At 43.2% G+C, this 26196-nt stretch overlaps 2 protein-coding genes across 3 annotated transcripts; one reads left to right on the top strand and one right to left on the bottom strand.

The window, feature by feature from the left end:
• Positions 1-1448: 1448 nt before the first annotated feature.
• LOC139282796 (opioid growth factor receptor-like) lies at positions 1449-5011 on the top strand. 2 transcript variants are annotated; one of them, XM_070902684.1, is made up of 8 exons: positions 1449-1989; positions 2325-2387; positions 2709-2747; positions 2846-2900; positions 3334-3412; positions 3488-3554; positions 3637-3785; positions 3884-5011. In XM_070902684.1, exons 1-8 carry the CDS (start codon positions 1501-1503, stop codon positions 4209-4211), a joined length of 1269 nt encoding a protein of 422 aa, XP_070758785.1. In that variant the 5' UTR covers positions 1449-1500; the 3' UTR covers positions 4212-5011. The 2 variants fall into 2 exon arrangements, with proteins under 2 accessions (XP_070758785.1, XP_070758784.1); XM_070902683.1 differs by having other exon boundaries at positions 2843-2900.
• Positions 5012-5726: 715 nt separating this feature from the next.
• Positions 5727-25972, bottom strand: LOC139283167 (death-inducer obliterator 1-like). The gene is made up of 17 exons (XM_070903128.1): positions 25932-25972; positions 24330-24416; positions 22998-23116; positions 21623-22739; positions 20902-21337; positions 19891-20259; positions 17269-17488; positions 13996-14554; positions 13726-13885; positions 13435-13551; positions 13177-13332; positions 12673-12835; positions 12083-12563; positions 11693-11840; positions 11482-11571; positions 11189-11384; positions 5727-9828 (listed from the first exon to the last, which is right to left on the bottom strand). Exons 3-17 carry the CDS (start codon positions 23077-23079, stop codon positions 6326-6328), a joined length of 7797 nt encoding a protein of 2598 aa, XP_070759229.1. The 5' UTR covers positions 23080-23116; positions 24330-24416; positions 25932-25972; the 3' UTR covers positions 5727-6325.
• Between the last annotated feature and the right edge of the window lie 224 nt (positions 25973-26196).

The raw sequence follows: 26196 nt of genomic DNA, 5'->3' as shown, positions 1-26196 counted from the left end.
TTGAAATTATAGTCATTGTGTCATTTTCTCCACAAGATCGCTGTCTATTTTTTGGCACCAGGGTCATCTCTTCCTGTGAATGCGCCTCGGCTTTGTTGCCCACATTTTAGGATACATTTCATAGGCGTCGGACAGAAACAAAGCAAAGGAATGAATCAAAAAATAGTCCAGCTTTTTTCTTTCTTTAACAAAAAAATCTTGTTATGGTAAACAGATTTATTTTGATATTGTTGATCATCTTGAAATGATGATGATGGATGGATAGAACAGTTTCGCACATTTTAAACTTACTTATAAGACCCAAGGAGTAGGTACATGCTCACAGAAAGTCAATTAAAATAATACAAAGTCTATATTTGAAAAGGATTCAGAAGGCTCAATTGTGATTTCCCTGACAGTGGTTCGAATGCACTTGACACTGCTTTGCATATCTGAAACAACAGCAATTTACCCCCGAACACAACACCAAACATCTTAATTTAAATCAAGGAGCTTGGCATGGTAGCCAGAGATCCCGTCACGTATCTATCCATTTGAAAACGTGAAGAGGAAACCCCTTTATAAATGCCATTAATAAACAAATGAAGCAGAAGTGTTGCCTTCATTTGCACATTCATTTGAAATATTTGACAAATGACAGTGTTATTGTGATTGGGACTTTGGTCTGAAATACAGAATTCAGGTGTTTAATAGGAACTGATAGATTGTTGTAAAGTAAGGAGTTTTTAATGGGTTTTCTGGGGTAAAACTCCCTTTAATTGTACAAACTAACATTACAGTTGCATTACATTACCTGTAACCTTAGATTAACAATTGACCTAAATGTGTCAATGAAAATTCAGGGCTTCACCTCAGATTTGGGTTAATGCATGTATATATAAATAGACTGTAACACACGTCAGGTGTTTTTAGTGCATTCTCTGCACAATTTAAGGGTTTAAAACCCACCCCTGAAAATGAAGGTCCTTTTTAGGTTTAAATTAAGGGATGGCTTTTGGTCAAGCCCTTGAACTGTGCGCACTTCATTAAAATTCATTGCAATAAATATATAATAATATAATGCCCTTTAAAATGACACAAGTATCCACGTGTAAATTCATGAAATGCTCAGGCAGGTTTCACAAGGACAGCCCCCCCCCCCCCTCTTTTAGACTTGTGGGAAGTATTTGGACGTCTCGGTTGCATAACATAATGCATTGTTTTAACAGCACTGAATGTGGCCATGTAAATGCTGTTAAAACAAATGGAATATTATAACGATATTACCTCTTAACGTCTGTACCGTCACTTCTCAATCAAGTTCAGCCACTTTGACCTGAACATAATGAAATATATGAAACTTAACCCCTGATGGAGGCAACAAGGAGTACTTCTGTTAGTTTCGCTTTGTGCTCACTTCCACGGCACCATGAAGCTGACTGTAAGCGTTGTCGACAACTTCAGAGAAAGTGAAAGTGAAACAGAGGAACACTTCATGTATTAGAGGCCAGGCATTGACAGATGAGGGCCGTGTCCGCGCTGTGTCGTCTCGGCAGATACGTTGTGCTTCTGATGGCCTGGTTCAGCTCCAGCCGACTCTACCCTGTGTTTGAGTGGTTATGGCGCAAACTCGGTTCCCTGTGGCGCTGCATCGCGTCAGTCTTTCGCCCACTGGTCGGATACGTACGTTTGGCGATAGGCTGGCGACAGGATCACGGGGGCCGAGACGAGCCGCAGATAATCGGAGAGGAACCAGAGAGGAGTTCCCCTCAGGACCTCGTCTCTGTGGGTCCGCAAGAGGCCGCGGGTGCCAAGCGAGCGCTCCCCAACGAGGGGGCATCGAGTGAGGAGGAAGGAGACGAACATGATGACGATGATGAGTTTAACAGAGAGGAGTATCGAGTTGAGACCTCGGATGAGTTGTACTGTGGCTATGATTCCACCTGGGAGACCGAGGAGCACCAGGAGAGCGCGTTCAGGGGCGCCAGGAGACCAGCAGCGTCCAGACATGTGAGTACACCAGAGGCCTGCTGCGGGTACAGTCCGGGCCTACTGTGCGTCTGGTTTCACCACGGGCCTGCACTGGACTCATGCTCTGTCTTTAGACTGTAGGTGTGGCTTTTAGTGATCATTTCATATATAGAGAATATTATAATCTCCTGAACCTCATGTGGGGAAATACTTCACTGCATTTTTAGGACAGTTGTTACATTTCCAAATGTTCTGGCTTTATTTTTGGCCAGTGACTTGGCACATCACAGCAATGTGTGTTGTTAGGCCTAACTTACTCTCACCCCTACATGTCTTGAGTTTAACCTGACCTTCATTTCTTTTCTGTGTACCAGTACAAGTTCATCCGATTTGAAAGTGCAGCAAGAGATATGCAGAATTACAGGCATGACTACCCTGTAAGTTACACACACACACACACACACACACACACACACACACACACACACAAACAGTCGTGTTCCCATCACTTCAGAGGACATTACGTTGACTTACATTCATTTCTTTGCCTGAACCTTAAACCAAGACTTCACCCTAAAATGAATGAATGAATTACATTATAGACAAACAGATGTATGTTCCCACAACAAAAGTAATACACCCTCTCACACACACATACACATACACATACACATACACAGCGGCACACTGCAAATATGTACTGTCCCATGGTCAAGTGTACGCCATGCACACGTTGTTCTTTTATATCCCCCCCGCAGTCCCAGATGAGGCCACAACGCTGGAAAAAGCCAGTGTCTGTAAGTACTCACATGATGACGTATTGTATGACTTGGTTATTATTAATGCATGTAAGAATAATTGAATGTCTTAAGTGCGATTCTCTTCTGTTGAGCAGGTGGACATGCCTAATTTGAATTTCTACCTCGGATATACGTACTCTGTGCCTGACGGTAGGCCTGCACCTACAAGCACACTGTGTGAAGTCCATGGACAAAACTTTTAACAGGCTCCATATTGTGATTTCATTTCAAATCAGTGTGACTGCGTGTTTTTAAATCAATAATAAGGATTAATTCAGTGGTCCCCAACCTTTTTGGCCTGTGTCTCCTCAAAATAAAGTGATGTCTACACATCACCCCTCATTACAGGTTTGATGCCTGTATATAGAACTTTTAGAGACCTGACAGAGTAAAACAGTACAGCATTTCACTATAGAACAGCACTGATGATAGAAAAGTTAGAGAAATAAAGATCATTTTGTGTAGTGGAAAGATCTGGTCCAACCACGAGGCTGGGAACCACTGGATTCATCTTAATCGGTGCAAATATCTTAACATCTGTTTACAAATTGATTTACTCCTGGTGACTTGTATTTGTCATCAGGCGTCTACATACACGATTTCCACAGTAAATGGTTTGGAGACTATGAGGCACTGGAGTATGTGCACTCCTATATTCAATGGTAAGCTCTTCTATAATCACAGATGTAATTTATTTATTTATTTAATTTATTTACCATAAAACTATTCTCTCAAAGGTTGTTCCCGCTGCAAGAACCAGGAATGAACGATGAGGCCAGTCCATTGACCAAAGAAGAAATTAAGGTAAACTGCTAAACGCTACAAAGCTAACATTTCAAAAGAAAGTGCTTCACGTGTTCTGACAGAACTTCTGCCTTTGCTCCAGGGCTTTCTTGAGAACCGCACTGCACAGGAGAATCTGCTGAACTCCTACAAGCTCATGTTGGACTTCTATGGTATTGAGTTGTGTAACGAGGAAACGGGAGAAGTCAGGAGAGCGTCAAACTGGAGAGAGAGATTCCACAACCTTAACAGGTGATCTCTAAAATTTAATAAAACATATCGTTCACTAAAAGTAACAGAACCCTCTAAGTAACCTCTTTTTTTGCCTTTTTACTGTTTGTCATTGCCAGTCATACACACAACAACCTGCGCATCACCCGCATCCTGAAGTGCCAGGGAACCCTGGGGTACCCTCACTACCAAGCCCCCCTGGTCCGCTTCTTCCTGGAGGAGACTCTCGTCCACGGAGAGCTCCCAAATGTCAAGGACAGTGTCCTCAACTACTTTGTGTTTGCTGTCCTCGATAAGAGACAACGCAGGAGTCTCATCAAGTTTGCCTTTTTGAACTATGACCGTAAAGATGAGTTTGTATGGTGCCCAAAGAAAATTCAGACGATATGGTCGAGAGCTGTCAGTGTCCAAGCAGCAAAAGGGAATGATTGGAGTGTAGGACAATGAGGATGAAGCCAAAGACGAGGCAAATGAAGCTGACAAAGCAGAATCAGTCACGGTTCCCCAAATCCATACTACATACAAATTCTATACTACGTACTATACATCATAGAGTTCATACAGATCGCCACATTGACACTGACGTTGGTTGTCATCAAACTGCCAATTAAACTTCACTAATAGTCATCAATTTAAAAAAAATGTTTTTCTTAAAATGTTATACTTTTTTTGGAGCTTCTCACCACCACCCGCAATATAATTACATTTAGTGTGTATCAGCACATGTACTATATGTAACAGCACACTCGCACACAAAATCCATCGTATTTAGGATGCGTGCTGTCTGGAGTGAGTGTACTTTATTTTGTTAGTTTTCTGGTGTGAAAGCACTACACGCTAAACGCCCACTTACAATCAGTATGTAGTTTGTATTTATGACACACCGCGTGCCTTATATCTGCTAACAGTGTTACTCAGGGGATGTTAAATGATGATGTGTGATGACTGTTACCAGCGGTTGGTGGAGGAGGCGATCACTGTGTTGACAATAAAGAGCTCATGCAAGTCTAGTGATGCAGAGGATCACATGATCTTGACAGAGCGTCGGTGGCATTTCCTCAGTAGTTCATACAATGGTTTATTGTGCCTTACACACCAAATCAAATAGCATACTAATTTATGCAAATACTTTCACAGTTTGGACTTCTATTCTTATATTATTCTTGTTTTAACCAGAAAAGGTGCAATTGTAAATGAAGAATTTTAAGAATTGCTGTTGTGGTTAATAAAGCAACAATTGTTTCCAATTCTCATTGTCTAAAATCTTTATTCTATTTTCTTATTCGGTATGTTCACATCCTGTTTTACACCTAAATGCCTTACATGGTCATAGATTTTATTCATTTATTCCTATTACGTTAATTATGCATATTAATCTAATTAGATTCACATTTTTGTACAGATTACGGCCAAAAGAATGTCAAGTAGTGGTTCTGTACTGGTAGTGTTGATTTAAGGCTGATCATGACTGAAGGTAGACTCTACGATCAGTTCTGTGTTTGGGAGTTCTGCTTCTACAGTACAGCGATCTCATTTTTAAGGAGTAGGTAGATGTATTTTTTCATTTCAAGTTTTGAATGATCTATTAATCCAGTTGGTCATGCGCTACAAAAGGTTCTCTCAGACAGCACTTTAATCACGTTAGTATGGTTTCCGCATCTTTTGTATTATCAGCCAGATGTAAGGCTACATACATCTTCTGAGGTTACATTATAGACTCATGACATGACGTATGACGAGCCTTGTGCTAGCAGCTAGGTATTTTGGAGGTACTGCAACAGCCTAAGACGCTGGCTTTCATTGGCGTTGACCTAACGGACTGTCATGTGACTCCTTACCACCCAGAATCAGCCACCGCTGATTCTATTACTGAACTTGTAATGAGAAAGCCAAGCAACTTCACATTACTTTGGCACCAAGATTTGATTCATATTTTACACACCAACAGACAACAGAGACGAACACAGTTGTCATCAAACAGGTTTAATTAGTTGAGCTGAAACAAAATCAGGACATTTCATTAACAACCATTGATGGGGTGTATACTGTAGACAGTTGGAGCCTTTAACTTCAAAGCTGTGGGACAAATAAACACACAATTGTGTGTAAACAGTGTTGCCCTAACTTTCACATTATCCATCTCAGATATATGGCTTTAATTTTCTCTACTTAGAAAAGTAAAATTAAAAACATCGGTATATACACAAATACATTCATATTTACATATTGCAAATGGTGTGTTAATCAGTTACATCATCGCTTTCTTAAAAAAATGCTTTGACAGGAGGAAGGTACGTGTAATAGGACTCAGTAGCCTAAGTAATAGATCTTGTACACAAGCACATGGCCTTCAGTTTTTTGTTTTTCAAATGTAATAAAACAAACTTAGAAACCTTTAAGTGACAAAACGAATACAAACATTGTCAAACTTTTCTTCTAGTAAGAACACAACTGTGGAAATTTAACGAAATACTGCTTATCTACATTTACAGTGATGATTTCAACTGGTGAAAGACTGAAGTGTCTCTCAGAACCATAAGGTAGTGTCCATAAGACAGAGACTAGGACATGTTCTTGTCATTTTGTGCAGTTTTATCACTCTCCTTGGGTGTATCATGTTTACTGTCCTTTTTCTCCTCTCTCTTTTCTCTGCTTCTGCTCTTGTCCCTACGATCCCTGTCTTTGTCCCTGTCCCTGTCTCTCTCCCTGTCTCTGTCTCTCTCCCTGTCCCTGTCCCTGCCCCGGTCTTTCCCACGGTCTCTGTCCCTGTCACGTTCCCTGCTTCGAGATCTGTCCCGTCTCTTGTCTCGCTCTCGTTCACGGTCACGTTCGCGCTCTCTGTCGCGGTTTCTCCCTCTGTCTCGGTCGTGGTCCCTCCTGTCAGAATCCCTGGCTCTGTCTCTTTCCCTGTCTCTCTCCCGGTCTCTCCTCTTGTCTGTGTCTTGATCCCTATGTCGCTCTCCCTCCGTCTCCCTGTGCCTCTCGCCCTCCCTCCCTCTGCTGCGGTCTCTTTCTCGGCTACGCTCCCGATCGCGGTCCCTTTCTCTACCTCTATCCCACTCTCGCTCTCTGCTCCACCGCTTGCCCTGGCCCCTGTCCCATGACGGCCTGCCAGCGTGGGGGGCTTCCCGCTCTCTTTCTCTCCTGCGGTCCTCGGACAGCTCCTTCGGCCTCTCTTCAGAGGGTTGTGAGGGACCAGGGGCAGGTTCTCTGTGCCCTCCTTCAAAGCGACTGAAGCGATCTCCACTGCGGGGTTCTGAGTCCTCTCGGTTGGTGCTGCTCCTCCTCCTCAGTTCAGGAGAGTGGCGGCGCCAGTGCAGGTCTGGACTGTGGGCTGCCATGCGACTTGGAGGACCTATGGGAGCCTCTGGAGGAGTTGGCAGTAGTGGCCCGCTATGGCGAACAGGTCTACCCTCATCAGAGTGCCTATCAAAGCGGTACCGCTCTGATCCTCCAAAACGCTGGGAAGGATGGGGTCTATTCTCATGAGGGGGAGGACCTCTGGGCTCATCAAAAGATCCTCTATGTGGTGGTGAGGAGTGTGGTCTGGAGCTCCCATACTGGTTATGCGGATTGAAGTGCTGTCCGCTCATCTCGCCACTGGAAGGAGGGCCTCTTCTGTCCTCATACTGGTTAGGTGGAGGTCCCCGATATACTGGACCTGGTGGCGGACCCTGATTGTCTTTAAAAACATGGAGAGGATTTGGATTCTGGTCCACATTTAGCTTGAAAGAGTTAGAATTGTCTTTGTTATACTGTTCTGCCGGGCCCCGAGGTTGGTCTACCATTGGGGGTTGAGCCCCATGGTCACCATACTGAGATGGTGGGGGACCCCTGGGCCCTGGGAAGTGGGACGGAGGAGGAAGTCTGTTATCAAAGTGACCGGGAGGTGGCCCTGTGAAAGGTAGAGGAGGGCCTCTGTTTGTAGGGAAATTAAATGGCGGTGGAGGACCAGTGAATCTTGGTGGAGGTAAACTGTTCTGTCCATCAAAAGCAGGAGGTGGGGGAAGGCCCGGGGGGAGGCCTTGCTGTCCAATGTGCTGTGGGGGAATGGAGGGATCAAACATTTGAGGAGCAGGGCCTCTCTGGGCCACTGGAGGGAATGGCGGTGGTGGTCCTCTGGGTGGCATGATATTCTGAGGAAGTGGTCCAGGTGGAGGCTGCTGCTGCGGTGGCTGGGTGCCTTGCCACTGGTTCTGATAAGGAGGGTATGCAGTCGGAGGTGGACCATACTGCTGGCTGCTGTCACCCTGCATGGGGGGAGGACCACGTACAGGGGGAGGAACATGGATGGGTGGAGGGAGTCCCTGCATAGGAGGGGGGCCTGACATTGGAGGAAGACCCTGCATGGGTGGTGGCATAGACATCGGAGGAGGCCTCAATATCAGGTTTTGTCCCTGTATTGAATGGGGCGGGGGGAAGTTGGATGGTGGGGGAATGTCCGCTGGAGGTCTGTATTCGCTGTCGAAGCCTGATGCTGACATGTGATGTGGCATGTGATGGGATTGAGTGTCAACCATTGGTGTGCTCTGGGTGAGTACTGGGATTGTTGAAGTTATTGCAGAGGTGTTTGCAGGCTCATTATAATAACTTGTGGTTGGTGTGTCTTGGCTATTCTCCTCATACTCAGAGTCCTCACCAGCTTTTAAAATACTGGCAGCATTTGGCCAAATACTGTACTTGTCCATCTCTGTTTCCACCTTGATTGGCTCAGCCTCCTCAGTTTTCACCTCTTTCTCATCCATGTAGTTGACCTCCATATCAGGTTCCACCTCCTCTCCTAATAATGGAATTGACACCTCCGCAGTGTCAGACTCCATGAAGGGTAGCATCTCGCTTTTCACCTCCTCTTGAGGCAGTGATGTCTCTGGGCCTTGCGAGGAGTCTGGGAGTTCAGCTACATTAGACAGCTGAGGCTCTTGAACCACAGGTGGTGAGAAAGGAGTAGAATCCACCAACAGAGCAGATGTCTCCTCTTTCTCCTCAGGCTCATCGCTCGGTTTCTTGCCAGCTGCAGCCTGGCGTGGATCCCTGCTCTGTCTGGGATCTCTCCTCTGGTTGATCAAGGGAGCAGCCGATGAAGACTTCACTAGTTCCTCAACCTTTTTGCCAAGCTGCAGTAGCTGAGTATTGGCCAAAAGAGATTTTGTAGGTTCAGTTATGAGTGTGTCTGGGAGCGCCATTGAGGCACCAGGTGTCCTTGTGGATGACATTTGGGGTTCTCCCTGTTTCTGGAAAGTCTGATCCCCAATCTGTTTAAGGCTCTCCAAGATCTTTTGTGGATTCGTTACAGATTCAGTTGCAGTCTTAGCTTGACCTGGTACTAAAGTTTTCACATTGTCAAAAATGGAGTCATCCTCTGGGTCATACGCCACATCATCACCTTCATTTGTAACCACCTCAGGCTGCTTAGAGATTTCAGGTTTGCATACTACCTCAACAGGCTTCTTAGGCACATTGTAGCCCCTACTGGGGTCATACTCTTCTTCTGGATCATATGGTCGGTCATCTTCGTCCTCCTCAACCTGTCTCTCTTTAGAAATCTGTGCAAACTGCTGCACAATGGGGTCTAGCATTGTAGCAGGTGGGATGACGAGTTCTCCACCCTGATCAGATGGAGAGTTGGAAGCTTCTGAGTCGTGCTTTTTCTTCCCAAAAAGAGTGTTGAGGATGGTCTGGAGAGGAGTGGCAGCTGCTGCAGAGGAAGCGACGGAGCTGGAGGAAGATGGGGAGTCCTTGCCAGTGGTAGTGGATGTGGCTGGAGCTTTGACAGAGGACAAGAAGGAAAGGACTGAGGAGGTGGTCACAGTGCTGCTTGAGGTCTCAGTGGAGCTGGGTGGAGGTGACCCTGGAGGAGTTGTGCTGAAGGGGATTTCAAGACTCTGTCGTGAGCTTCTTTCTGCTCTGACTGAAGGAGTTGGCTTTGAAAGGCCAATGTCATCGGCATCTTTGGTTTGAGTCTTAAACCGTTTTTCCTCAGTTTCCAACGGAGCACCAGCTCGTTTTCTGTCCTTCTGGCAGATCAGGAGACCCAAGAGTAGGTTGGGACGAGCTGGTTCAAGCCCTGCAAGATGGAGAAAACAAGAATCTTAGAAAACATTTGCATGTGAACTAACAGATACAATTTCACAAAATACACTGTAAAACTGCTAAAACAAAAGGTGTGATTGAGCATTTCTAACATATGCAATGGACACAAAAAAACAGGTGAAATGAGAGCCTCTAATAATGTTCCACGATACATACAGAAAAAAGTAAGAGCACAAAAGGCTTTATCAGATATAAAGCCAAAGTTCTCTCAACTCCGAAGTGTATCCTTTTATGCGGCAAGTTTCCTTGTCTTCAGTATAGCAATAAGTCAGTAGTCGTTAAACTTGTTGGTGAATCTAAATAGAAAAGTTTAAAAAAAACATGCTGACATTAGTAAATGAGTGCCAGCTGCAGAGAAACTTTTAGTTTGTTATCAGTAGGTTTGCGATGGTGATTGAAGGGACCTGTAGATGTACTGCCAGATATAACCAAGAGGCGAACTGAATCAAGTAAAAACCCTCTAAATCATTCACTGACATCACTAGACTGCACATGTAAATTGCCAAAACACGACTGATGGTAAACCATATTATATTGGTTAATCCACAGACGAGTGAGTTAAGTGCGAGTGGTAAGTGAGTTACGATTGAAATTTGATTTGGGATCATCATCAGCCTTGTCACAAAATCAAGATGTGTGCTTTTATTTTTCTACTCAATTAATAAAGGAAAAACCTCATGCGTCTAACATTCTCTTTCTGAGGTACAATGTGCAGGAGCGGATCTACTGATATTTGAGACCCTCCAAGATGGACAACTTTATTTACTTACCACAGCAGCAATAGCCATGTGGACTGTTAAGAGTGTTGTAGTTTAGATCAAGTTGTGATTCTTCATTTAGGAGGTCATGTTAAGAACATCTTTGGTTTATTCCAGCGGTGCAGCATGTTATCATATGAACACCGGCGTGTTACAAAAAGAGTGACAAATTACCTCACAGCAATTTATTGATTACACAGTTGTTTTGGACGAGCCAAGTCTTAAGAAACAACAGGCTGAGACTGGACTCAAATGGCACCAACCTGCGATGCAAACTTCCTTTATTAGAAATGTGTGTTACAAAGTCAGATACACAGCAGAGAACACAGCAGCTGTTATATGCACAGAGGTGTTTTCCAGGGGAGACTCAACAAGGAGTGTGAGTGCCCCCTACAGTACAAACCCATGAATCAAACAAGCTCTCATTTCAACCCGAGTCCAAAAGCAAAGGCAACACTAAATATACTCACCACATGTACGAAGACAACACAATTCTAAAGCAAAAACATTGAAATAAATGCAATTATGTTCATGACACCACAAAGGTATATTTGAGTATCCCTTGTAAATGCTTACCTGGCCCATCAAACGGTAAGAGTTTGGAGGGTAATGGGTCCTTTGAGCCCAGTGGGATGAGATAGAGGTCTTTGATGCGCCGGTTGTTGTTGGCCACCACACCAAATCGTTTCCTGCTGCTAAAGTAAGAGAAGAGAGAGACATATGCCACCTCCTCTTCCTCTGTGGCTGGGTGGAAACGGATCAGACACAGTTCCTGCCAACACAGAGAGAGCAAAAAACAGTATGTAAGTGACGCAAGGCCTTCAAATAAAGATGTTTTTTTACACAAATACATTTTTCTCCAAACAAACCTTAGAGAGCGAGGTTTTCAGTTTCCCGACATAGTCCCACACTGTGCTTGGAGATATCCGTCCTCCAACGTGAATAGTGTCTGGCAAATCCTGCACAACATTGACAAAACTAAGTACAATGCTTTTGCTTTGTATGCCCAAAGGTGTTACATCCAATAATGATTACATTTGAAATCAAGTATGCACTTGATGACCAGGAAAAATTGTTAACCTCCTTCAGATGTTCAAAGGATCCTGACACCAGATAAGCCTTGGTCACGAACTTAGCCACCGCCTGCATGTTGATGAATCCTTTCCAAATCTTCTCTTGACCATGGAGGAAGATTGCTGTCTCCCCCTCAGGAGGAGGCTCAGATGTACTGTAAAACCAAAAACATCTTCCTTTTAGAGATAAGCGAAAACCGCACAGTAGGACAATGATGCTGCCCCATAATACTCTGTAGCACCACCAATCCTGTTCAAAAACAGAATTTTACATTTATGTTCTCATGCAATTTTAGCACACAATATACAAAAGATATTGCTAACAAATATTAGCACACTACAAAAAACAGCAATTCTGGGAAAGGCTAATCTATAAAACCATGATGAGACTGAGCACCTTGTTTTCACTGTTTTGGACACAGCTACTGATGGTGGAGGAGCTGGGGGCATCGGCAGTGGTGCCTTGGGTATAGCCTCTACTGGAGCACTAACAGGCGCTGGGAGTGGTTCTGCTGAGTTGTTGACGGGCTTTTCTGGAGCAGTGTAGGTGACAGTCACACTGGAGCTGTGCCTGGCCATGCGCGGGTCTCTACGGGTGATGCTGACAGAGGACACGGTTGGGGTGACGGGTGCGGGGGCTGGAGGTGGCTCCTGATAAAGCTGCGGCTGGGATTCCGGAACAACTGGCTCCATGTTAGACTGGTAGGATTGAGGGGTCGGGTGTTGGTAGGCTGAGGGGTCTTGGTGCTGGTAAAGTGTGGAGACCTGTGGGTGGCCAACAGGAGAGACATCCCCCGACCTGGACGAATGTGGCTTATGTTCAGGCTTCTTGATCAGTTTGGCTTTCTTAGCTGCCGGCTCATCTTCTGCCTTCTGACCTGGAGGGCAGGATTAAAAACACTGATGAAGTTATCTGTTGTGTAACAAATCACGTTCAATTCACCGGAGGAATATTACCGTGACACTTCATGCCAGCCTCTCGTTTACCTGTGCATATTTTACAGTTGAGGTCAAACAGATGAGTCCTGTGTTCAGAAGTGGTGTCTTTGAGCATGGTACTGAAAATGTCTGGCATGCTGCCGCCACTGTTCCCCTCCACAGCAGAGGGCTGAGCCAAAGCTGAAGGAGTGGAGCTAGACTCATCTTGGTCCTGTGGACACGGAAAAAGAGGATCTCCATCAAAATCTTTGGGGAACTGCCACAGATGATAATTGTTCACATAACAACCACAATTCTGGATTATTATGATGTACAACACTGTGTTTTGTTCGAGGTAGATGCAAGTAGGTTTAATGCCTAACAATGCCTGGGACAGATGAAGTTTCAGAAAGAAAGAAATAGCATTGAAGAACAGGACAGTTTGCAAGATAACTGACTTTGCTACTGTCTTTCCTTTGCCAGATTTGTGTAACAGTTTGTGTACTAAGGACCCCATGCAAAGGTGAAAGGAAAAGTGTGAAAGCAAGAGAAAGACAGCATGCCGCTACTTACTGCAGCAGAAGCCATGCGAGCAGATGAAGTGGTGGCAGAGATACATACATCCGCATCAGATGTTGGTGGAGCATCCTCCATGTCCATGCTATGCGAGTCATGCCTGTTGCCCAGTTTGGACTGCCCCGAATGGACCCTTGCACTGGAAGACAGGGCCTGCAGGAGACAACCATATATGCTGTAGCAATTGTATGCATCCTGTAGAACAGCTAGTTTAATGAAAACTCTGGTGTTTAGTTAAAGGGAAGTAACATTTACCTCAAGAGCATCAGGCTTCCTCCACTCAGATATCTCTCTGGAAAGCAACTCTTCAGCACTGAGTCTCACCAATCTGAAGGGATTAACCTCACCGCCCACCACCCTGTAGAACAAGCCCTGAAACAGACATACCACACAGTATTTTAACACCTCAACAGCAGGGACATCAAGTCAACTCAGAAAACCAAAGCTCTTCAAGCTGTTGGCATTGCCTTTACATAGACAGCTCTGTAAACACAAGATGTGTACTTGACTGAGAATATAAGTGCATGCCTGTTGACGTTGACTCACTTTGTTTTTAGGATCTTTCAGGTTGAACATGAGGGACCTGTATTTGTTCTTGTACTTGCTGTCTGTGCTAAGGCAGAGGTTGAACATTTCTTTTTCAATGGCGACTGCCAGCCTTCCCACCTCACTCTCAGTCATTTTCAGATCATCACTGTCGCTCACCCTGGTGGTAAGGAACACAGGAAGCACAAAATATTGGTGTTGTTTAAAAGAGTTACTGTAAGTTTTATAGAAACAGAAAGTATTCTGAACTAGGTTTTGTGGGACTCTTACCTCTTATAGAGGATATCTGTCAGCGAGCGGCGGATGTTCTGTCTCATCTGGTTGTTGGGCGGCGGCGGCATGGGGGACACAGGGGGCGCTGATGCAGCTGGATGTGGATTTCTGGACGATGAGGAGTGGCTGGAGGGAGCTGAAGAGACTGTAGATGATGGGGCTCTGGAGGAGGAGGACTGACCATGGGATGGAGCATCCCTTTTTTGTGGCTGCTTCTTAGGAATGGTAAAGTTGGACTTGGTGACCCGCAGTGCTCCTGTGACGTGGATCGGACCTGGAGGAAAGGGAGACGGGCTGTGGACGGACGATGGACCTGGTTTCTTGGCCTTAGCAGCGGTTCTACTTGGGGGTGTCGCAGGTTTCTTGGACGCCTTTGAGCTGAGAGTCTGAGGGGAAGGCTTCTTGCCCTTTGGGGAAACCTTGGCTGCTTTAGTGGTCGGGGACTTCTTGTTTCCTTTGAGTGGTGCTGTGGACGCTGGAGATGGTTTCTCTGGAGCCGGGGGTGGCTCTTTCTCTTTCTGTTCCTTCTCACTCTGCTTCTCATCTTTGGGGGGGGCTGGAAACAAAGAACGAGATCAAACATTTTAAAATTTGCATTTACAGCATCAGCAGATGCTACATGTACTGTGACATTATTTACACTGCAGACAATCACAATTCTGGTCTATAATTCAGAGATTACAAAGCTATGACAGAAAAAGCTCCATATTGTTTTCAGATGACAATTATCAATTTCCCAGCTGAAAAAGTAGTAAAGCTTACAATGACGCCATCCCTCAATTGATCCAAAAATAAGTGTAACTCACATAATTATGTGTGTGCACATATTGAAGACATTGCAATAAACATTCTGAAATAAACACAAAGTTGACAACTGGGCAGTAAAAAAAAAAAAGCCCCTCTTTATTTGTAGCAGTGGATGGCAGATACATTGTGCTGTTCATGCGAGTCCATTTGAGAACTTTGGTCCCAAACATCATTTGGTGGCAATGATCTTCAAGAGTATACGAGTATCTCCTCATAAGACAACTTCATTCTCAGTACCCACAGATCCGTACAGGAGAGCAGGAGCTGATGCACAACGCTTGTGCAAACTCTGCCTGCAAACTTACTATCAGCAGAAAAGGACTACAACTACCAGGTTCTCTCACTTGAATGTGAGAGACAAGCGTCAACCACTTATTCACTGGCATAAATGCTCCATTACACTGCATGCATGGAATACGTGGATCAGGAAAAGGGAATGATTGACGATGATCAAGTTCATAACTTGCTCACTGTGGAAATGTAAACATCCATTCATATCATGAGCTCAGCTACTAACCACTAACACTATCGGCAGCTGATGAGGCGATGAGCTCTGACCTCAAAAGTAACTAGACCCAAGTCTCAGTGATCATTTCAATACATTATGCAGGTACACTTAAATAATGCATTCCTTAAAACTATTTAACTAACTTAAAAATATAAGTATCATATCAACCACTCTGCACCAAGAATTATCTACCAATACACACAAATCTCTCTTCAAACTGTCATCTGCAGTCACCTATTATGTCCAAGTCGCATGTTAAAGCTGCATTAATAAAAGCATAAACCCCACTTGAACACACCAACCTCAACCACTGAAATGTATAAACCACAATAATATTGCAGAGCACCAGTATTGAGACACAAAGGCAACAATCTTCTGAAGATAATAGGTTGTCAGACCAATCAAAATATGGACTATGAAAAACACAAATCAATTAGCCATAATTTCCTCCTGTTCAACAATCAGTCGCTACACTGATCTCCTGCCCTCAGACGATGCACTTACTGAAGATTAACACTTTCTATCTTATCAATTAAGATCCTTCTAATGCCTTCAATGACCTCTTATAAAAGGAGAGGTGAAAGAAACTGAAATATCCACACTTCATAGCAACACACATTCCCCTCAATATATATCAGATCTCATCAGGTGCAAAATGTGTGTGAAAAACTTCAGCTTCTATCTTCTGCTGTGGCTGCTCTGGACTTCACTGCAGTATCTCCAAGCGGTCTGGTCTCTGGCAGAGGTTGTCTTTTCCAGCTGTTCACCATCTGGGGTCTCTTGAGCGCCGCCTCTCCGCAGTGTGTGTAGATTTAACAGTTGTATATTTTTGTTTGAGCTGAACTGGTTAGGATATCCTACAGGAAGCCAACACTGCTCACATAATCAATTGAGGCATCCTAAAATCTGTTATATCACCTTTTATTTTAAAGCCAGTTTCCCACGAGTAGTAATGCATCATATTCAATATGAATCAAAAACTTTGAAGTCAACCTGTAACTCACAAAATTAATGCTAGAAAAAAAACACATGGTTGCACTTGCAACAGCTGATGATCAGCTCAATATGAGCTACGTTAGCTTCATCGGCTGACAGGGGAATTCTGAGACACCTACCTGCTGGAGAAAAGGAGGGGAGGACCTTTTTTTATGGGTCCAACAGCTGAGGTGATGAACCCAGGAAGTGGAGAGACTCGTGCAGGTAATTTGAAATCACACACAGGCGCACACACAGCAGTCCATTTATCACATCCATACGTCTCATGGTAAAGCATAATCTGCTGAGAGCTGAGTTTGAGATTATTGCTCTCCGTTTATCTCTTCCACGTTCCTTTATAGGTTTTCATCTACAGCCCTGCATTTGAACTATGAGGTATTCAAAAGGGATACTCCAGCCATTTAATATTGCACTTCCAAAAAGTTGAGGGACTGAAGGCAGTCGTATTAAAAATAGTAATGAGCAAAACTGATGCAGCAGAGGTATCCGGACTTTTAGGTCCCTAGGTCATGATCCAAAAAGAAAACCTCAGGATCCTACATTTCCCATAATACATCAGCATCATTTGTTAGACCCTCCCTGCCTTCAGTTTGTTACGCTGGTTTTCTGTTAAGAGCTGAGATACCCCTGGTGACATTAGGATGAGTGCAAATTGTGGAGTGCCCCTTTCAAAAGAAATATGTTCTGGATTATTGAATACTTACCCAAAGCCACAAATAACACTTACCTTTTCCACAGCTGCCAACATTTCATTGAGTAACAAAACCTTTAAGTCACAACACTTTGCAAATCATTTTAAAGTCTAGCATACAGCCGAGTTCATCTCCAGAGCACTCGTGTTCTTCCCCAAACGTACGGATCATTTCAAAATTATGTTAGCATGACAGGAACCACATTTATAATGGAAAATCAACAATGTGGTTTCAACAACAGCCCAAGACCTTCAAAGAGATACATACACTTTTTGTTTAACACTGTTGGTGATATGGGTGTAGTCTTTTCTGGTGTTACTGCAATGTAATTATGGTCGCTGGACCAGGATGCAGTGGCCGGCGGGGGCGGGTGTTCCTCGGCATGCTCATCTTCGTCGTCCTCATCCGAATCAGGACTGTCATCTTCCTCGCTGTCTGACTCCTCCCGGGTCTTCCTCTGCGTCTTCTTTCCACCAGCGCCGCTCCTCTGAGTGGACGGGAAGAAGCACACATTCAGGCTTTTAGTAACAGCACTCAGCGAGCATCGTTTGATTACAGAATAAATACAGAAATGTTTAATTTGCTTTTAAATACAGATTGCCTCTATTAAGTACTGCCAAATGCCACGAACGTCTGCCATTGGTTAACAAAATTAGTAACTTACAGTCTGCCCAATCTGTCTGTTCTCCATTTTTGTCCTCTGTAACCACTGTACACATAGCATGCATAGTTCAACTCAAACTAAATTAATAGCATTTCTGCACACACCAGGCTCTTTTACATTGCTCTGCGTGTAGCATCTAAGCTTGCGTACACATGGACATATTTCTATGAAAAATGTACACTGCACTAAATTATTCTTGGCAGGTACATTTTACTGATCTAGGCTAGTGAGTAAGTTTTTCACAAGAGGGCCCTGTATTACAAAGCAAGTTCAACATTGTCAGGCTTTCTTCAAGTAGTGGTTCTTCAAGTTCAAACCTTATGAAGATTGTTTCTCTGAACGCACACATCACTTGAAATTGAAAGAGAGATCACAATGTGTACATCCTTGTTTACCCCCCCCAGCCCTTGAAGGTTCAATCTAACAAAAGTACATTTGAGTTTTGAAATTAATGGAGACCAAAGGATTTTTAAATCCAGCTATGAATGCACATGAAATTGGCTATTTGTTACAAAGCCCATCTATCACTTCCAACAGCAACATAGGAGAAGTGGAGTCTTTAACACAAGTTGGGACTGCTGACTCCTGTGGGGAATTTCCATGGTTGCAGAGGCAAAATACATTAGGCTAATAAAAGACACAAAACGTGAGCACAAAATGAATCTATACAAAACAGTACTAACAGTAAAAGCAACAATACTGTCCAGTTATCATAAACGTACTATTACATACTGTTGATATTTTCAAGCCTATAGTTAAGAGTTGTTCCTCTCTGTACTGTCACTAATAACTACAAGATAAATACAAATGATAACGGAAAATAAAAATGCAGACAATGTGACTGCATGAAAAAGTTTGAAATGCATAATGGCAGTCTGTAAACAAAATGTTAGATTAAGTATTAGGAGCCATATTCATTTAGATATTCCTTTGTGAAAAAAAACAGGCTTATCACCTGCCATCGTGAAGGTGCACTGGGGAAATGATTCACTTAAACAACCCATGGCACTGCATCTAGAAAACTATTTTCACTTCATGAAGTCATCACATATTCTCTTGGGCCTCTATTGGCCTACAACTATTTCGTCACTGATTATATTTCGTGACTAAATTAGCTTGTAAAGCAAAGTCATTCTGAGTGTCTGAACACATTGTGTGACGCTTTAAAACACTTGTCACTTTGATCGGCAAGCAGTGCTTTTGTCCATTTAATGATCCAGTGGGAATGAGGACTCCATTGTTCTCATGAGCTGACTGTTCAGTAGACAGGCCACTCGCTCCTTTTGATCTGATCCACTGATCACTTTACCAGCTCCCATGCGGGTTACCAATACAGGTTAGCATCATGATCCGACCCGGTTAAATGAGAGTCCGTTTTGCATTACGAAACAGCCTGTGTTCAGACCAAATTTAGCCTGCTAACCAAATAAATCTGCTTCTTGAGACAGGCACTTATACATCAAGACGTCATCGAGTCAGAAGCTAGCAGCTGCCAGTTACCATTTGTTAAGTGATTCCACTTCCAAGTAGTTCTTTAGAGCAACAGCAAAGCTCTCTGAACCATTTTAATCAGGCCAGGATTTGACTTCCTTGTGATATCATTAAAATGCAGAGGGTGCAGCCACAGCAAGGAAACTTGAGACTACCAAGGCCAATCTCAAAATATATATTATTCTTTTTTTATATTCCCAAATATGACTGTAACACTTGGGTAGATATTGGATATTAGGTAATGATTGTTCCATAGACATGAATGTGGGTTTTCTGTAATGCTAATCAACAGTGAAACAACATTTTCATCCAAGTCACACCACCGCAGCTATTTATGCATGTTTATATAAAAGCATGTAAATTATGTTATAATTAAAGCCATTCAGAGACAAGATAGAAAACTACTTCAATAGTTGCAGATGACCCAAGAATTCTATGCCAGCAATACTAACAATAAACCTAACAAACATTTAACAAACACCACTCATTTTAAGAAATAATTTCTCAAATGTGATAAAGACATGAGATCAAAGGTCTAATATCTACATTACTACGTCACAGATTGTTTGGCAGTCATACACTAATTCTAATTCAGTGCTTTCCACTGGTATTACTGATATTATAACTTACAAGAATATTATGTCCACTATCCTGCACAGCTTTCCTAAACAGTTTAAAGGCATGAACATTTTTAAGGACAGACAAAAGGCATCATTTCGAGTGGTCCGAGTTACCTTTGGTGTAGACTTGGTTTTCTGAGTCTTGGCCTTGTCCTTCTGCTTGGGCTCTTTGACATCCGTGATGGACTTCATGGCCGCAGCAGCATGTCTCAGGATACAGTCGTTACCACAGTACACAGAGTCTGGCTGGGCGTTATTCTCACAGCCTGGCCCGATACATTTGGGAAGTGAAGACTCCTCCGCCTTCTGCCCGGCTTTCTCCTCTGGCACCTCCGCTGTTGGTGTTGTTTTCACCTCCACGTTTGACGCCACTTTCTGCTCCGTGTCTGGTTGTGCTTTCTGCTCTGCTGTGGGTGCAGCCTTCTTTTCTCTGGTTGGTGTCGATTTTTGGTCTGCTTTTGGTGTGGCTGGCTGCTGTACAGCCTGCTCCAAGTCAGCACACAATAGAATTAACAGCTGATGACAAGCAATGCCATTTTGCATAGTGTTTTCACAATACCAGCTTTCTGAATTTACTTCTCATTTTATTCATTTTCAGTTTAAATCTGTTTGCAGAACAGCTTTCAGTTTCAAGTTGTAGTAGGCAATATGATGCTATTGCCATGACTTTAACCATTTGTTTGTGTGTTACGTCCACATAGAGACTTAAAATCTGGAGCCACTGGCTTCTACTTTTTGGTTTCTAATCTGCATTCTCTAAAACCAGGAACAACACCCATGCAGACTCAAAACACAGTTAACAGTTGAAGGGCACTGTACTCTAATCACTGATTGGGAGATTAATAATTACAATTTACATTTCACCAACACATTTAAGCCCTTTGACTGACATGAAATGGAATTCCATTTGATTCAAGTATGAACAGTTCATAGCATTAAATAGCTTACCATGGCATCATAGTAAATATATATCCTATAGAAATTAGCATTATTGGAACAACACTTGACATGACCTATGAGGTATTGGAAGACAGACCAATGGGCAACAACTCAGACAATGATTTAATACCTGGACTCATAAAAACACAGTAATTCAAAGACGAGTTGAGATCAGTTACAACCTACCGGCTGAAAGATCTTTATCTTCTTTTTCCCAGTTGGATTGGTAGCTTTCTCTATCCTGCCTTTGATGCCCAGGTCCTCTGCTCCCTTCTCTTCAGTTCCAGCAGATGTGGAGGACAGCGGTGCCACAACAGCCGGAACAGCTGACAGACTGCCGTCTACTCCACAGGTGTTCGTTTTCTCTGCAGTTGCAGAAGAGGCCATGGCAGAATGAGCCAGAGCTGAAGTCAGAAGAGCACCGTCAGCTTTGGGCTTCCCGATCTCTGTACACGTAGAGAGGATAGATGTGGCAGGTCTGACCACCTGGTTTTTCTTAGCTGTGCAATTGGGGCAGATGTAGTCTTCCCCATTTCTCTCCATCAGGCGCCCTCGGGCCTCAGTGATGCCCACACAGTCGCCATGGAACCATTCCTCACAGCGGTCACAGCAGATCATGAACCTAGTAAGCACAGAACATTTATAGTGCCACATTTCTTTAAAGTAATGCTCGACAAAAACTCTGTCTTGCTTTCCTCATATTTTCGAATATAGTATGAATACAACATGACAATGTGGAATCAGACAGTGTAGCTACTAGCCTGGCAACAAGGAAGGGAACATAAAATGCAAGAAGTGCAATAAAGAGCAAATGATAATAAATTCATTAAAATGTACTTCATTATAAACACTTTAAGTAGACACTGCAATCACAGATAAAATAGATAAATAATAGATTAAAAAATACCTCTTGTTGTGTTTCTGGCGACAGATGCAGTAAAGTGCATTGGGGTCATAACCGCCATCGTCAGAGTCAATGGATGATGAAGACGAAGATGTTGAAGACTCATTCTCATCATCATTCTCATCGTCATTGTCCTCTTGTGTCTGGGGCTTGCGTGTCTTTCCAGGAGCTTGGGTGGCTTTAGGCTTGATCTCCCTCTTGACGGGAGTGGTGCTCTTGTTGGCAGGAGCAGGAGCTTTAACAGGGGTAGTGTTCTTATTGGCTGCCTTCTTTTTATTGATGTAAGTTCTTATTGGTCCACGTTTTACCAACATTGCTGCAGACGTGTCTGCACTGTCCTCGTCAGTATCTTTATCACTCTCCTTCTCGGTTTCCACATTGTCATTTTTATCTCCATGTTCATTCTTCTCCTCAACAACCTCTTTCTTCTCAGAGTCCTGCTCTGGCTGAGGCTGTACTGTATTAGTGCTTCCTACATCTTCATGACCAGGATAACTCTTTTCATCTTTTTTCTCCTCATCTTCATCCGGTAACTGGTCCTTCTTGGCAGCATCTCTGCTGTCCTCCTCATTCTCAGAGCTTCCCTCATCTTTGACTGTCACTCCATCTCTTCCCCGGGTCTGTCTGCCACCTCGAGTTTTCCTCTGGGTCTGCTTCCTTGAGCCACTTCTCGTCCTCCTCTCTGGGGACTCTACCTTGTCCTCTACAGCCTTGGTGTCAGCGTTACCATCAAAGCTGGCCTCGGACGCAGTCTCTGCATCAGTTGGGGTTTGGGATGGAGGATCTCCACTTTCCAGACTGGGGGGGGCGCTCTTTCTTGACCCTCTTTTGGCAGTCAAGAGGAATTCCTCCAGTTTGTCAGTACGCTTAGACTGCCTGCCACTGCGACGCACAGCACAGCGGTTTTCAGGGCTCTCGGTTGCTGCCTCCACTGGCATCTCTCTCTTTGCAACAGTGGACCGTCTGAAACCCCAAGTCTTCTTTACTCCACTGTTGGCCTTGGAATATTTATCTGGCTCCTCTAGTGTCTCTTTGGCCACATTCTCGCTTTCGGTTTGAAACTGTTCCTTCTGCTCGCTATTCTCTTCTCCAAAACCTGAGAACAGACAATCAAAGAAGGCTGTGGGCAAAAAATTATGGCATGCAATCACCAGATGCAACACAACAACATAGCTAAAAAAAACTACAGATTGTTTTTTGATCAAGCATACATATGAATCAAAACAAATTTGAAAATGATTGCTTACCCTACATCTTCCCCAAAATTTAAAATCATTCAAAGATCATAGAACCTGACACCACAATTGCTCCTAGTATTACTACAACGTCCCCACCCCTTTATTAACAGGGAAAAGGTGAAAAGGCTCATCCAAGGTACCTTGAGAGCAGCTATCCATACAGTCCTGGCTCTGTTCTGGCTCAGGAGCTAGAGAGAGCTCAGGGCTCGCATTCTCCTCCATAGATGATGGAGTCAATCACTACTTTCAAACTGAATGTCTACAGAAGAGCACAAGAGACCAGCTATGAGTCACTCTTTTCAGTTCATAATATGACAAATACTGAGGGCTGCCAGGTTTTTTTCATTAGGCAGTGGTGGGATTTAAAATATACCTGTTCCCATTACATTCTTGTTCCAAAATAATGTTACAGATATAACACTGAAGTTTATTTGCACCATCCAGTACTAATTCAACATATGTTTTCTTAATGGAAGCTCTACTGAGGGTATGCAATGATGTAACCTTTTTGCATGATACCACTACCATCTCTGAGTAGCTAAACAACCTCATTATGGCTGCTATGAATGGGCAGAGATGAAATACTGAGAGGAACACAAATAAATATCTTGAAACTGCAACTGTAATCAATATGAACACTGATGCTTACGATGCCCTCATCAGTCAGTGCTAAAACCGGCCCGACTGATATATCGGCCAATATTAGCCAATTGCAGATATCGTATCAGTATATGTGTTGGCCAATAAGTAGCAAGAAATTGCAGTGCAGAAATGCCAAACTATGGTTGAGTTCATTTAGAAACTGTGTCTCCATTACATAGCTTGTCCACCAGAGAATATTGACAAGTTGATATTTTAACTGTAAAATGTCAGTTTAGTATGTATTCTATTAAAAAACAAATCTAAGGGGTCCGTATTATGATTGTTGTTTATATAATAATAATAAATATTATTGCCATTATATCATTGTATGACTTTTTAAACCTCAAAAATCCAGTATTGAGTATCTGTGCATTAGATTGCAAAACAGCTTTTTATTTTTACAGTATTTTTCATGTGAATGCATAATGACAGATGCTGAGTGTTGCATGTTTGCTACTTAGGGGGACAGACTGTGGCAACTTCTGTGTGTCGTCACATCACATGCATACCCTTTATAGTCTGATGCTGCAAGTTAAAGGTTGTATAATACTGAAAAAAAACCTACTATTTAAATGTTATATTTTTAACTTAAATTACAGATCTTAATGTTTGCTGAAAATTGGGATAAGAACCAGAAAACCATATCTAATAGTCAGGGAAATTCAGGCATTCACAAGTCTAAAACCAAGTTTATCCAACATAATTCAGAAATTATTAATGTTGACCGTGAAGTATTACTGCAAATGAGAATTAAGGAAACTGTACTTCACTTAATATTCTCCAGGGCCAAACTTTTAAGAGCATATAACAATAATAGCCAACAACTGTACCTGCAGTGATGAGTAACAAGGTGCTCCTTCACACAAAACAAAGGCTTCGCAGCAGTAATCATCTGTCTTGCTACAAGGTTAGAGGATCTGCCAGAAAGAGGAAGACACAAGTTAGAGTCAAAGGCCGCCACGCTTCACAGAAAGGCTAAGATGTAACAACAGCGGGGACTTATTTAGATGATAAAAATAACAACATATGATGTACATTTTCCGGAAATTTAAAATGATTACTAACTGCGATATTTATCACTTCGCCAACTGCTCATATGAAGTTTGAACTTTACATGATCAACAAATACACCAAACAAGGTGTATAAAAGATGGGATAAAATAATTTAATATGAGCAACTGCTTGCTGTACAACACACAGGAGGGAACTGTTTGCAATCCGTTGACATTTCACGGTAAGAAACCTTAGTGAATAATTTAAAAGTTGAATGCATTTGTATACAATTGTGTCCTAAATGATCTGTAATAATTAGATCTACTTTTAAATTGAGGCATCGATGAGTCTTGCACATTGCACCGTCAACACTAGAAAAAAACAAAAACACCAAAGTGGTTAAATAGGATTGGTGTGCCAGTGGTCACGACACAGTGCCACGTGAATCGGTGGAAAACTGTTGCCATGAAAGGTGGGAGGGGCCCGGGGCGAAGATCAAATTTAACACTAGCATGTAACGTTAATTACACATTCAGACAAAGCGACGAGATCAACTTTCTGACATGTACAAATTCTGCGGTACAACATGTTAACAGTGATGCTGGAACAGACGTCCAATACTTGCTGACACGAAAGAGGGAAGCTACACAAGGCCTTAGTACGCATAATATAGTAACTCTTAAATACCAATGTCAACTATGCATCGTTATCACATGCATATTGTAAAAAGTGACCTGTAAATAGGTTTGAAACAACCAGAAAACAAACTACGACAACAGACTATACCTCCTGCCCACCCGACACAGCCAACGATGGCCGCAAAGCCAACATTCTGCCAAACCACTGGCGTTAACCAAGTATCTAACGTTGCCGTTAGCTACCGTACAGCATTACCACAGTGGCACAAATTGCGTTCAATTATTGGGCGGGGCACATTTGGCAACTCCTTATATAATGCCAAATACACCTTTGCATGTTTCAGCTCTCGTGGTTTATCGTTTCGTCGATGAACTATGCCTTGCAAAACGAGCACTTGTGGCTAGCAAGCCTGGCTAACGCTATTAGCCACCACGAGCACGGGCAAGCTAACGACAGACTCAACATGTAGCCAGTCTAGCTATGAGGAATTGAAGTAACCCTCAAATGTAATACACATAACTACCAAAATCCAAACCACGAAAGACTTTCATTCTGTATCAGGAGCTATATCTAACTAACCGATGTGAATGACCAGAGCGTAACGTTAACGTTAGTTTGGCTGTAACGTTACACAAGTTAACGTTAAGCTAACGTCAAGCGCATTACATTCAACATTGCCTCGAATACCTTGAACAGGGCAATCCTTGCATGAGGACAACAACTGACACACGGGCGTATCCCACAAATATTCAACACTACGCTAACGTTACTATAATATTAAATTGTTGCATTCCACCCACCTACACGCTAGGAAAACCGATGATATGCCCTCGCTTTTCGGTCAGTCCTCCATTTTCCATTCCCGCTGGAGCTAACTGACTGCGGCAGATGGCTGACGGTTTACAGAACACGCTCAATGTTCCTACAGCGCCCCCACTGGCCAGGAGGAAAACGCACAGGCAACAATGTTGGGTTTGTTTGGCTTGTAGGCCTAAGCGTATAAGGAAAACGTTTTTAAATACACAGCCTTCTAGTTTTTCTAGTTTAACCTCAAGCTATGTGGAC

This window comes from Enoplosus armatus, chromosome 3 (assembly GCF_043641665.1).
Source record: "Enoplosus armatus isolate fEnoArm2 chromosome 3, fEnoArm2.hap1, whole genome shotgun sequence".
NCBI classification, from domain to species: Eukaryota; Metazoa; Chordata; class Actinopteri; order Centrarchiformes; family Enoplosidae; genus Enoplosus; species Enoplosus armatus.
The sequence above is the reverse complement of the archived record's forward strand: the minus strand, read 5'-3'. Positions and strand labels throughout refer to the sequence as shown.

Bases quoted from the DNA above. Each gene is read 5' to 3' on its own strand.
- LOC139282796 (XM_070902683.1), top strand. From the start codon at position 1,501: ATGAGGGCCGTGTCCGCGCTGTGTCGTCTCGGCAGATACGTTGTGCTT. The intron at 2,388-2,708 runs GTAAGTTACACA...TCCCCCCCGCAG, and splicing joins ATTACAGGCATGACTACCCT to TCCCAGATGAGGCCACAACG. The intron at 3,555-3,636 runs GTAAACTGCTAA...CCTTTGCTCCAG, and splicing joins TGACCAAAGAAGAAATTAAG to GGCTTTCTTGAGAACCGCAC.
- LOC139283167 (XM_070903128.1), bottom strand. From the start codon at position 23,079: ATGGAGGAGAATGCGAGCCCTGAGCTCTCTCTAGCTCCTGAGCCAGAA. The intron at 21,338-21,622 runs GTATTTTTTAAT...TGTGCTTACTAG, and splicing joins CGCCAGAAACACAACAAGAG to GTTCATGATCTGCTGTGACC. The intron at 13,552-13,725 runs GTGAGTCAACGT...TGTCTGTTTCAG, and splicing joins TGAAAGATCCTAAAAACAAA to GGCTTGTTCTACAGGGTGGT.